The 13,582-nt window shown below is 41.4% G+C and overlaps 1 protein-coding gene across 1 annotated transcript in view; it reads right to left on the reverse strand.

Moving 5' to 3' along the window:
- DTL (denticleless E3 ubiquitin protein ligase adapter) overlaps positions 1-13,582 on the reverse strand; it is a 36,330-nt gene that overhangs the window by 5,173 nt on the left and 17,575 nt on the right. Inside the window, exons 12-13 of the mRNA XM_032805147.2 lie at positions 8,545-8,634; positions 5,961-6,099 (exon numbers count right to left, since the gene is read on the reverse strand). Coding sequence (XP_032661038.1) covers positions 5,961-6,099; positions 8,545-8,634 — 229 coding nt within the window. The remainder of the gene's footprint in view (positions 1-5,960; positions 6,100-8,544; positions 8,635-13,582) is intronic.

The following is a 13,582-nucleotide window of genomic DNA, read 5'->3' on the forward strand; positions in this document are numbered from 1 at the left end:
ACTGGAAGAGACCTCGAGAGGTCATCGAGTCCAGTCCCCTGCCTTCATGGCAGGACCAAATACTGTCTAGACCATCCCTGATAGACATTTATCTAACCTACTCTTAAATATCTCCAGAGATGGAGATTCCACAACCTCCCTAGGCAATTTATTCCAGTGTTTAACTACCCTGACAGTTAGGAACTTTTTCCTAATGTCCAACCTAAATCTCCCTTGCTGCAGTTTAAGCCCATTGCTTCTTGTTCTATCATTAGAGGCTAAGGTGAACAAGTTTTCTCCCTCCTCCTGATGACACCCTTTTAGATACCTGAAAACTGCTATCATGTCCCCTCTCAGTCTTCTCTTTTCCAAACTAAACAAACCCAATTCTTTCAGCCTTCCTTCATAGGTCATGTTCTCAAGACCTTTAATCATTCTTGTTGCTCTTCTCTGGACCCTCTCCAATTTCTCCACATCTTTCTTGAAATGCGGTGCCCAGAACTGGACACAATACTCCAGTTGAGGCCTAACCAGCGCAGAGTAGAGCGGAAGAATGACTTCTCGTGTCTTGTTTACAACACACCTGTTAATGCATCCCAGAATCACGTTTGCTTTTTTTGCAACAGTATCACACTGTTGACTCATATTTAGCTTGTGGTCCACTATGACCCCTAGATCTCTTTCTGCCATACTCCTTCCTAGACAGTCTCTTCCCATTCTGTATGTGTGAAACTGATTGTTCCTTCCTAAGTGGAGCACTTTGCATTTGTCTTTATTGAACTTCATCCGGTTTACCTCAGACCATTTCTCCAATTTGTCCAGATCATTTTGAATTTTGACCCTGTCCTCCAAAGCAGTTGCAATCCCTCCCAGTTTGGTATCATCTGCAAACTTAATAAGCGTACTTTCTATGCCAACATCTAAGTCGTTGATGAAGATATTGAACAGAGCCGGTCCCAAAACAGACCCCTGCGGAACCCCACTTGTTATACCTTTCCAGCAGGATTGGGAGCCATTAATAACTACTCTCTGAGTACGGTTATCCAGCCAGTTATGCACCCGCCTGATAGTAGCCCCATCTAAATTGTATTTGCCTAGTTTATCGATAAGGATATCATGCGAGACCGTATCAAATGCCTTACTAAAGTCTAGGTATACCACATCCACCGCTTCTCCCTTATCCACAAGACTCGTTATCCTATCAAAGAAAGCTATCAGATTGGTTTGACACGATTTGTTCTTTACAAATCCATGCTGGCTATTCCCTATCACCTTACCACCTTCCAAGTGTTTGCAGATGATTTCTTTAATTACTTGCTCCATTATCTTCCCTGGCACAGAAGTTAAACTAACTGGTCTGTAGTTTCCTGGGTTGTTTTTATTTCCCTTTTTATAGATGGGCACTATATTTGCCCTTTTCCAGTCTTCTGGAATCTCTCCCGTCTCCCATGACTTTCCAAAGATAATAGCTAGAGGCTCAGATACCTCCTCTATTAACTCCTTGAGTATTCTAGGATGCATTTCATCAGGCCCTGGTGACTTGCAGGCATCTAACTTTTCTAAGTGATTTTTAACTTGCTCTTTTTTTATTTTATCTTCTAAACCTACCCCCTTCCCATTAGCATTCACTATGTTAGACATTCCTTCAGACTTCTCAGTGAAGACCGAAACAAAGAAGTCATTAAGCATCTCTGCCATTTCCAAGTTTCCTGTTACTGTTTCTCCCTCCTCACTGAGCAGTGGGCCTACCCTGTCCTTGGTCTTCCTCTTGCTTCTAATGTATTGATAAAAAGTCTTCTTGTTTCCCTTTATTCCCATAGCTAGTTTGAGCTCATTTTGTGCCTTTGCCTTTCTAATCTTGCCCCTGCATTCCTGTGTTATTTGCCTATATTCATCCTTTCTAATCTGACCTAGTTTCCATTTTTTATATGACTCCTTTTTATTTTGTAGGTCATGCAAGATCTCGTGGTTAAGCCAAGGTGGTCTTTTGCCACATTTTCTATCTTTCCTACCCATCGGAATAGCTTGCTTTTGGGCCCTTAATAGTGTCCCTTTGAAAAACTGCCAACTCTCCTCAGTTGTTTTTCCCCTCAGTCTTGATTCCCATGGGACCTTACCTATCAGCTCTCTGAGCTTACCAAAATCCGCCTTCCTGAAATCCATTGTCTCTATTTTGCTGTACTCCCTTCTACCCTTCCTTAGAATTGCAAACTCTATGATTTCATGATCACTTTCACCCAAGCTTCCTTCTACTTTCAAATTCTCAACGAGTTCCTCCCTATTTGTTAAAATCAAGTCTAGAACAGCTTCCCCCCTAGTAGCTTTTTCAACCTTCTGAAATAAAAAGTTGTCTGCAATGCAGTCCAGGAACTTATTGGATAGTCTGTGCCCCGCGGTGTTATTTTCCCAACATATATCTGGACAGTTGAAGTCCCCCATCACCACCAAATCTTGGGCTTTGGATGATTTTGTTAGTTGTTTAAAAAAAGCCTCATCAACCTCTTCCACCTGGTTAGGTGGCCTGTAGTAGACTCCTAGCACGACATCACCCTTGTTTTTTACCCCTTTTATCCTAACCCAGAGACTCTCAACACTTCCGTCTCCTATGTCCATCTACACCTCAGTCCAAGTGTGTACATTTTTAATATATAAGGCAACCCCTCCTCCCTTTTCCCCCTGTCTAACCTTCCTGAGCAAACATATATATGATGTACCAATGTGTGTCCAATGTCTGCTTTTCAGATGCTGAAATGTCATGTATCTGAAGGAACCTTTTTGGCCCTAAACTTGAGGTGGTACAATTAAATAAGACAGCACGTCAGCTACCTTAAGCACACTGTTTCATCAAGGAGCAAAAGGGCTCTAAACGTTTTCTGCATACCAGGGATTTAGTCTGAAACTCTTAATTCTCAGCATTAGCTGTAATGCGGTAAAGTACTTAATTAGGATGCTGAAGTCTTATGTGAATGAAGTGCCATTTTCTTTAGAATGTTATACTTGCTTGTGAGATAGTGTGCATAGTGTAAACACCTACAGAACTTCTCAATAACACACTATACACAGGGACGGCTCTAGACATTTCGCTGCCCCAAGCACGGCAGCATGCTGCTGGGGGCGCTCTGCTAGTCGCCGGTCCTGTGGCTCCGGTGGACCTCCTGCAGGTGTGCCTGCGGATGGTCCGCTGTCCCGCGGCTTTGGTGGAGCAGCGGGACCAGCAGACCCTCCGCAGGCACGCCTGTGGGAGGTCCACTGGAGCCACGGGACCAGCGGACCCTCCGCAGGCATGCCGCCAAAGGCACCCTGCCTGCCACCCTCCCGGCGACCAGCAGAGAACCCCCAGCGGCATGCTGCCCCAAGCACGCGCTTGGCATGCTGGGGCCTGAAGCCACCCTTGACTATACATAGGTTTCAGAGTAGTAGCCATGTTAGTATGTATCTGCAAAAAGAACAGGAGTACTTGTGGCACCTTAGAGACTAACAAATTTATTGTAGCATAAGCTTTGTGGGCTACAGCTCACGTCATCGGATGCATGTAGTGGAAAATACAGAAGGAAGATTACACACACACACACACACACACTGAACATGAAACAATGGGTGTTATCATACACATTATAAGGAGAGTGATCAGTTAAGGTGAGCTGTTGTCAGCAGGAGAGAAAAATAACTGTTTGTAGTGGTAATGAAAATGGCCCATTTTGTAGCTTATGCTACAATAAATTTGTTAGTCTCTAAGGTGCCACAAGTACTCCTATACTATATATAAGCTTTTTTTTAATCCTTATCCTTCCTGAAGACTCTCATATAATATTGCCCAATAATGTCTCTACACCTTTAAATTCACATGTTGAGCAAAAAAAAGTAGAATACGAATGTCAACCACTTTACAGCACAAGATGGAGTTAAATGTTCCTTTCCCAATGATGTTTATTAATCCAGACTGAAACAAGTTATTATGAACTCATAGCAGGGTCACTGCTAAGATTTGGTCTTTTAATCTTGGCCTTAATGAGCACTTACTTACAGGACTATATTATCTCAGCTGGAGAATTGTGCTTAAAATGTAAGCTTTTAGATGTGGAAGAAGGGTAGCAGTGATCTCAGCAACCCTCTCTCACTAGTGATTAGCTACAAATTCATACACTAGAAATGTGGGGTGATGAGCTGGAATGAGGATGTGTCTGCCCACATCCATGGCAGACTGAAAAATATATTCTGGAGTCACTACCTCTGGAAAAGTGGAAGCTATCTTGATTTAGATGCTGGATTGATGGTGATGATCAAAGGCAGCCTGTGATTCAAATGGCTATATTCCCCGTGCTGGGAAACAGGATAGAAGCAGCAAGCTTTTTTGTAGCAGTTTGTGCACCAGTCAAACATTCAGACCTCAAATTCTATTAACAAGTCAAGTCTACTGCCATCCATACCACTCTCCAACAATTCTACAAGGTTGTTATATTTAACACTGAGTGCAAGCCTCTTCCAAGCTGCCAGTCAAATGAATGATGTATGTGTCTGTAGGACTCAGACAGATAAATGCACAATGTATACTAACAGTGGGGATTTCTCTCTCTCTTGCTCTCACCCTATCAATTTTCTTCAGCAACATTATGAGCTTCAAGAATCAAAAGAATCACAAATTCAAGAGACAGCCTAGCTATTCTGATTACATGAAGTGCAGAGAAATTAATATCACTTAGCAAATTTACATACATAATTTCCCAAGGGAAGGAAGCTGTGTTTGCTGCATGCCACAGTGCAGGTCAACAGTCAACACATAGCCACAAATTCACAATTTGTTTCATTTAAATGGGTAGAATGCAATCTAGATTTCATCTAAACAGTCCTGAAATGCTATTTGGTTAGCCAACTATGAATCAGTTTGCAGATAGCTCCCGTATTCTAACAGCATGTGTTATGCGTTCAAAGAGCCAAGGTCAGCAGGAAGCCTGCTGTTGCATACACAAGGTCTGTGTGCTTCCTCTTCCCTCCTGGGTTGTTTTAATGCATAGAGAACAAAGAGAAATCATATTTTATCTAGTATAATTGCGAAATTCGATTTGTAAAGATCCAGGGTCCAGGCAGCTTTGGGTTTTCAAGCTTCTTGACAAGACAAGTGTCCATATTTATTTCTGAGGGAATAGAATGTGAAATAGTTTCTCAGCAGCTCACTGAAACAAAGCACGTATGTGTGCGTGGTGAGCAACTATGGAAGAGAGCTGGCACTTACCCACCTATTGTCCCGCAAGCTTCCTGCAAGACAGTTACAACTGGCAAAAAGCTAATTTTAATGTTATCCTAGTCAGGGGGATTACAAAACCTTCTCTTGTATTTACAACAATGAAGGTGAAGTTCATTTGGAAAGTCAATAGAGGGAGATAGACCAACACAGGAAATGACACCAACCAGCCACTGCCAACTCATTTTTGGTCCAAATTTTAAAAAATTCTGTATTTCTGATACAGCTATCTTCATATCCCATTTTGCATTTATTTTTGGTTTATTTTAGAATATCTGAGAATAGATTTCCATGTACACACATCAGTGGTGAAAAGAATAGGTGCATTTTAGAAAACCAAACAATAATTTACAGCAAGACAGAGTCAAATTAAGATTACATTTCTAATGGAATGTAAGAGTTTAGAAGCAGGTGTGTATAGTTCTGGAATGTTGAAAAGGCACCTTGTCCTGTAGAAAGGGAGTGCTTTGTTTTGTTTAAAAACAAAAAAAGAGAGGAAGTCAGTGTTATTTAATTGAATTCATCCGCTGGGCAAGAGGAAAACTTCAAAGCTCCAGAGCTGCATATGCAGTACCAGCCCTTTACTGTATGGTACGTCAGGCCTGGGCAAATGCATGAATTCACATTTTTAAAGAAATGAAGAGCAATAGCCAATAGGAAAGCTTTTGCTGAACCAGTAAATACACAGAATTCTGAAGTACTGTTCCTATGTTGTGGGACAAAATACCCCTAAGGGCCTTACCTATTCCATTTTGCTCTTCTGGTTTCTTCTGACAGACCCAGCCTACCAAGTTGACTTTGCCTGATGTCAGTCTCTCCTTATCACAGCCACGCCGTAAGCGCCAAATCCTCACAGCGTTGTCATCAGAACATGTGGCGATCTACAGCATAAGTCGGTTAGCAGGTTAGACCACTGTGAAGCCAGCTCCCACAGTCACTGGCAAATCAATCCAAGAGAGTTGGTACTCTCAGTACTCTGTGCCAATAAATGTTCTGCACGGAGCTCTCCCTGCTCACTAAGAAACAGGTAAATCAACTTCCAGCGAAAACCAAATGCTATCTAATTACTGTACCAGAGGAAAAAGCTATTTCCCTTAAATGTGATCTGACAGGAGAAAGCCTCCATCTATCCCTTTTATGGCAAAGAAATCGCAGCCTCCCTATTTGCTTTATGAAGATTCTGTGGCAGGCAGCCATTTGCTCCACAAGTGCCAATATACACAGTATTTGTTTATTGACATTTCAGTAACTCAGTAAATAATAGCAGAAATCCAAACAACATCCAAAGCTCATGTTCCAAGAGGAAACAGACAGCAGAAGATATGAACTCAACATTTTGCATCAGTGTCCAATGCTGCTCCTCTCACTCCTAACCTTTCCTGGCTTGGGGACAAACACTTGCAGTGTTTTAAATAGGTAATGCTGGAACAAGGATAAACGCTAGAAAGGGATTGTGTCACTACGCAGTCTTTGCAGACTTTGCCATCATCCAGTGTCAGTAGCACTTGGTACAGAAAAGCAAGAGACAGGACTAAAGTTTAGATTCAGCAGATCCCTATAAAATGACATGTTGCTCTTCCAAATAATCAGTGGAACCTGCCAAACAAGCATCAGAACTTTTATTGATCTCCCTTTGTGCTATATATGCAGTGATTCACCTGGGAATTAGTAAAAAAGGAAGAGCTATGGCCTCTGTTCACAGTAATCAAGATGCTTTTCCTCTGGCTTCCCCAGCACCACCATCAGCGCTACAAAACTCTGCTGGTAGGCTTGTCTTCCTTGCCTGGGGTTCAGACCACATCACTCGCCTCTTCCAGCCTTTCCATTGGCTCTTCATCTCCTCTGCATCAACTTCAAGTTTCTTGTCGTTGCATTCGAGTACCTGCCTAACCACCACTCCTTTCTGAACTGCCTTTGACTCCTTTTACATTGGCTCAGCTTTTAATGCCCTGTTTGTTTTCTTCTCCCGTGCTACTATGGTCAGGATACATAGGTCTTATCCAGCACTGTAATTCTTATGTCACCCCTACAACTGGAAAGTACATCTTGAGCTTGTCTGCAAAGCCACTACTCGATCCTAATTCAAATTCCTCCTGAGGGCCTACTGTGATGCCTAGAGAAACTAGCTGATTAACAATGGTGGGCAGAGGGGCAACTGAAACCACCAGCAATAAACTCTATGGGATTCCTCGGATATCATAGCTGTGGGAGGGGCTTGCTCCTGATTTGGATCTAGACTGGTCTCTTAACCCTAATCCCCATGCCAACAATTCCCTCCCCTCCAGTGATGGCCATATCAGGGAACCACTAAAGCTGACTCTTGTGTTTTTGTTAAGATATGGTCCAGGACAGTGAAGCTCTCAGATTTAGCATTGAATTAGAAGTCAGGTTGACAGACTCAATATGGCTTATTGAAAGAACAGACATTAGTGTTCTTTCCATCCTCCCACTAAAGCTCTCATTGCTCTGCACTAGACTTGCAAACATATCAGTGGACAAACAGCAGAAGACAGCAACAAAACTCATCAGCATATGAAGACCTTGAAGAAATGGCTTCAAATTTTGGCACTATAACATTTAGATTAATCAATTATCAACATATTTGTTAGCATGACAGTTTCCACCAGGAAAGGATTTCATACATTTCCAGGAGCAGACTTTTCCAAGTTACTAATAGTTATCAAACGACTCAAATTACCTGAAAAAAATTCAGGACAGCATCATCCTGTATGCACTTGAGGATTTGGTTGAAAATGTAGTGTGGGCAATGTGGCTTGATGCCACAAAAAATGGCCTCCCTCCCAAAAATCAAACATTTTTGCAAAAAACATTTTTATTTTCTTTAAATTTTCCATTTCTCACTGAAAATTTTTGTTTACCATTTATGGCTTTTTTGTTTGCAGGATTGTTTTTTTAAAGTAATCATCAATTTTGACTGGTTGGCTTAGTGATTTGGTAGTGTTTATCAAAATGGAAAACTTTTTAAAAATGAAAAATAATTGAAAATTGTGATTTAAAAAAAATCTGTGGAATATTTCAAAAAATGAAAAAAATTATCTCGACTTTAAACTCACAGCACTAAACCGTCTTAGGAATTTTCATGACATTTACAATTAGCTCTAACTCTGTGTGAGGGGAAGAATGTAGCAAGCCAGTTCATCTATGCCATTCTCTTTTCAACAAGGCTTTCTATACAGAGAAGATTCTGTTGCTGGTCAAAACACCCTCCTCAAGTTTTGTAAAACAAACACTATCATGGTCACATCTGGTCCTTCATTCATTGGTTTCACAGGAGATTCCAAAACACAGTTTTTCTAGAAACTAACCTTAGTGAAGTCTGAAGGACACCAGGCAACAGAAGTAACCTCTTGAGAGTGACCAAGGAGCATCATGGGAGGAAGATGGGGCTCAGAAATCTAAAAAAACAATCCACAATTTAAAATCAGTTGGATTTCTGCATCAAAAGCATCATTAAGGAAGGCTCCACTCTGCTGAAGTAGAATACTGTGGTGTCTTTCATCAAGGATCTCAAAACACTTTACAATGAAATAAGCTTCCCAGCACCCCTATGAGGTATGCAAGTATTTCCCCCATTGTATATAGATCTCAGGTACAAAGAGATTAGAATTGCCTGCTTAAGGTCATGCTTGAAGGTCTGTGGCAGAGTTGAGAAGAGAGCACAGATCTCCTTAATGCCTGCACTTTAGTCACAAGCCTATCCTCCATGCCTAGGTACAGTAGAACTTCAGAATTACGAACTGACTGGTCAACCATACACCTCATTTGGAACCAGAAGTACACAATCAGGCAGCAGCAGAGACAAATAGATAAATAAAAATAAATTAAGAAAAAGGGAAATACTGTACAGTACTCTGTTAAAAATAAACAACAAAAAATAAAGGGAAAGTTTAAAAAAAGATTTGACAAGGTAAGGAAACTGTTTCTGTGCTTGTTTCATTTAAATTAAGATGGTTACAAGCAGCGTAGTAAAGTTTCAAAGCTGTATTAAGTAATGTTCAGCTGTAAACTTTTGAAAGAACAACCATAACGTTTTGTTCAGAGTTATGAACATTTCAGCGTTACGAACAACCTCCATTCCTGAGGTGTTTGTAACTCTGAGGTTCTGCTGTATCTTGGAAGGTATCACTTATTCCCAAGAATTCAGCACAGTCTCTGCATTTATTGAAAACAATGCTCCACATAGAACTGAATGGCTCAAAGCAGGGAAGAAATCTATTTCACACCGATGACATGAGTAAAAGTAGTTACTGTCTGACAGTTACTTAGTAGCCTATGTGAAATAAGTTGGTGGCCTCAGTCCAGTTCCTCATGGACTTGACAGCCCCATCTAAAAAACACACCCTCACAATTAGTACTCTGTTGGCAGTCTTGGCAGAAAGGCAAGGGCTTGAATAAGCTTTAAGAAGAAATTAACATTTCGCTCATAGAGATGAAGCAGCTGGGTCAGGGTAGAGTGTATTGACAGTGCCTGGGAAAACTTGCATAGGACTCTCTGCTATACATAGGACTTGTCTCCAGGTGCATCAGTCCAGCGCCTTGCACAAGCACATTGCTACATTGAATAGCATGGTCCATTTAAGGTTCCAGTAGCTCCTGTTGGGAGCAAGTTTGCCTACTCAGATTCTATACTGAGTAGAAGGTGACATTTATAAAGCAACAGGAAGTCTTAAACCCAAGACCTACTTCAAAAAGAAGCAGAATTTGGTAGTTTACTACTTGCTTCAGAGCTAGCTGTTCACGTAGTTGGCAAGTTCCAGTGTGTCTTACAGCCGGCTAACCTATAATTAACTTAACAATAAGATAGCAACACCGTCAAGGTTTCTTTAAAAAAAAAAAGGGTTATGAGATGATACAGTACACAAACGGATTAAACTGAAACCCAATCTGATACACCTTTGAAACTGAACCTGTTTGAGACACCTTTCTCCTGACTTACAATCTTTATCACAGCTCATGAGACCAGCCATTAACCAGAGACTGACTTATCTGAGGCTAATATTAGCCCTGCCACAACCAAGCAAGAGCAAAAAATCAGATTTAAGGTTCTTTTTATCTTGCAGACTTTAAGCAGGTTGCCTGAAGTTATGAGTCACCAGTACCAATGTGACATTAGATGTGGGATTTGCACTGATGACTAAGTAAATTTAATAGATTCTTTAGCAAGTGGGAAAAGGTGGTTTTAAACACAGATTTACAAAGATAAATGCAAAATATCAGGGAGGGCTTCTAGTTTCTTGATCAATTTCCTTTTCTTGTCAAACTTTTATTTCTTGCCATGGCAGCCTGAAAAGCTGTAGTTAAGATTCTTAAGTAGCGTATTTAAAGTTTGTCTGAACTAAATGGTTCATAACAGGCTTTATTTCAGTATGTGTGTGGCATGGTGGAGGCAACCACTTGACTAAATATCTATTAAATGCCCTGTTGCGAATATAACCTTCTCTGCCAAAACATGCAATACCCATGGAAACTAAAATCCCATTTAAGGAATAAACTGAAGGAGTTCTTGGTACAGAGAACACCTAAGTTTACATTTAATAGATTTTTACTGAGTGTAGCAAGACATTTAATAATCCTTGACTACTGACAAGAGGGCGGAAGGAGACAATTATTCTCACTGGGCCAAATCCTGCTCATGTACTGTTTTCACATTGATATAATTTAACTGACATTGATGAAGCTGTACATAATTTCCACCAGTGTGAGTGAGATGAGGACCAAGGCATTTGTATCTGAATGGGTTTGAGGGGGGAGGGAGGAACAGAATACAAACTCAGTTGTTGATGCTGTATCCTTTGGGTTCTGGTAAAATCAACATCACAGGTGCTTTGTCCCACATATTTTATTATGTCATGAGGATGCCAAGATGTACATATAGGTATAAAAACTGATAGGCAATTGGCTATCTACTAGGATTCAGGGTATGTCTTATATTATGTACACATCAGACTACACAGGAACATACGAAGTGTGACACTAAGTCAGGCCAAGGGTCCTCCTAATCTGGTATCCTGACTGCTCTGACAGTGGCCAGTACCAGATGGTGCAAAGAAAAGTACAGTTATCGAACCAACTGGCTGTAAAGGAAGTTTCTTCCTGTTCCTGGTCAGTTAGTGGTTCAAAGTCAGATGTCCATTTTAAAATAAATACTTTCCACCCCTACCCCTAATGCTAAGCTGAATGCGAAGGTTCTTATAGATGCAACTGATTACTGGACCAGCAGTTGCTTTTCTTGAAGTGCTCACTACATGCAAGTGATATTACATGCTGAAACATGGAACCACAAGGTGCTCCTTGTCTGGTCAGCAATAACCTCTGTCCATGGCATTTCCTGACCTAGGTACTACGTCCCACTACTGATCAAGAGTCTCCTGGAAATATCTTGGGTGGAAAATGTCCTAATTAAATTACCTAACTCTGAATTTGCACAGACAGAACCTCTTCTCAGAGCCCCCTCCCAGTTTGAAAATACGAGGCTAGCCTTTGTCTCTATTGGCAGCTTACTTGTACGCTTCTCAGAGCAGCTGGCCATATATTTTCTATGGCACTGATCATCCCAGTAGTGTGTTTACATCAAAATCAATAAAGTCTGGCAGCCTTCAGGGCACAGGAAGGAATCTGAGTAGGTTGGATTTGTGATAAGTTTTCGATTGTCAGTGCAGAGAACACTACCACTACATAAAGTAGCCACAAGGTTAACCTAATAATGGTCATCTGACCACCCTTCATATATTTGTTTTAATTGATGTTTAGCATCCACATGCTACAACACTGGGAACCTTATAAAAATAAACAGATGGATTTTAAATCCACTTTTTCTGAATTTTATGAAGCCCTTAAATATTCCTGTGGCGTTCCCAGAATAGTTTCCAGGGAACCTTTTTAAAAGCATGGGCTTGAAATGTGCAATGCAAGATCACACAGCCTGTTTGCTGGATAAGCCTGTTACGTTATGAACCACTGAAGGGCCTGGCGTGGATAAGCCTAAGTGGATACCTATTACTTTTGCTATGAAAGCAGACACATCAGTGCGGCGCTGCTACTCCTAAAGAAGCAGCCACGAACCTTACAAGAATGCTTCTCTCAGACCCAAAATGGCTACGAGCCTGAGCCAAGACTGCAGCTGTACATATTCAGCACTCCTAACTTTGCTTTTATTTCCAAGCCCATCGTGAAAAGAGAGCAGGCTGGGAAAGCAAGGCAGCTTCAGTTTTCGGACAGCTGACTTTGCCAGTGCCTGATATTCGAAGGTACATGTTGAGTTAGGTATGGGCAGGAGTGAAAGCATCACATCAGAAACATCATTTGGTAGTGAATATGACTAAACCACGGAATTCAGAAGTGCGCATGCAAGTATGTTTGAAACCGATTGGCTGACTGGATATAGGTCAGGTTAGCCACATTTAAATAGCTCTCTCTTATCCCCTGTAAGGGGATGAATTTTGCCTCTGAGCAACAGAAGCCAGTGTAGAGGTTGCACAGTGCCATGAAAGGGTTACTTGGGGGAGGGGAGTTGGCAAAGGATTTGGGCACGGAACGCAGTATTAGAGATAAAGTGAAGATTCACCCTAATGTCGATTAAGTTGTGGTTGGTACTGAAATAGGTTCCTATCTATTGAAATCTACCACCACAGGGCAGCTGCCAGGATAAGGAAATCCAAGTAAGAGAACTATAAATATACAGGGGTGTGTGTGTGTGTGTGTGTGTGTGCGCGCGCGCGCATGTGTATGTGCGCGCACGCAAAAAATCTACTCTGCAAACCAGCAATATGATCAGAAATGGCAGGAGCTTTCTGCATGACAGTGTCTGCGTTTAGGCCAATGGTGCTAATGTAAAATGGAGACAGCAATAACAATTCTAAGACTGAGAAAAAAAGTCTCGTGGCCAGTTAAGACACAGGGTTCCAAATTCACTGATTTCCTGCTCTTACAATCAATATGCCTCAAACTTTACCCCAGGAACACTAGTATGGTATGAGGGTGACCAGATGTCCCGATTTTATAGGGACAGTCTCGATATTTGGGGCTTTTTTTTTTTTTAATATGGGCCCCTATTACCTCCCACTCCCTGTCCCGATTTTTCACACTTGCTATCTGGTCACCCTATATGGTATTTAAAGACACCTCAGCCAGGATTCATTGCAGCATTAAACAGCATAATCTGAAGAGTTACACAAAAAACTTACACAAACAGTCACCTAAAGATTGTACCCATTTGTCCCTTTGTCTGAGAATGCCTCTCTTATCCATGTTCCTGCGTGGATGAAACTCCACAATCCCTCCCCCCACACGACACAGCAGGGAACAGAACTTCTCTCATTTTGAAGGCCCTGCTATTAACATGGT

Source organism: Chelonoidis abingdonii, chromosome 3 (genome assembly GCF_003597395.2).
Source record: "Chelonoidis abingdonii isolate Lonesome George chromosome 3, CheloAbing_2.0, whole genome shotgun sequence".
Lineage (NCBI taxonomy): Eukaryota > Metazoa > Chordata > Testudines > Testudinidae > Chelonoidis > Chelonoidis abingdonii.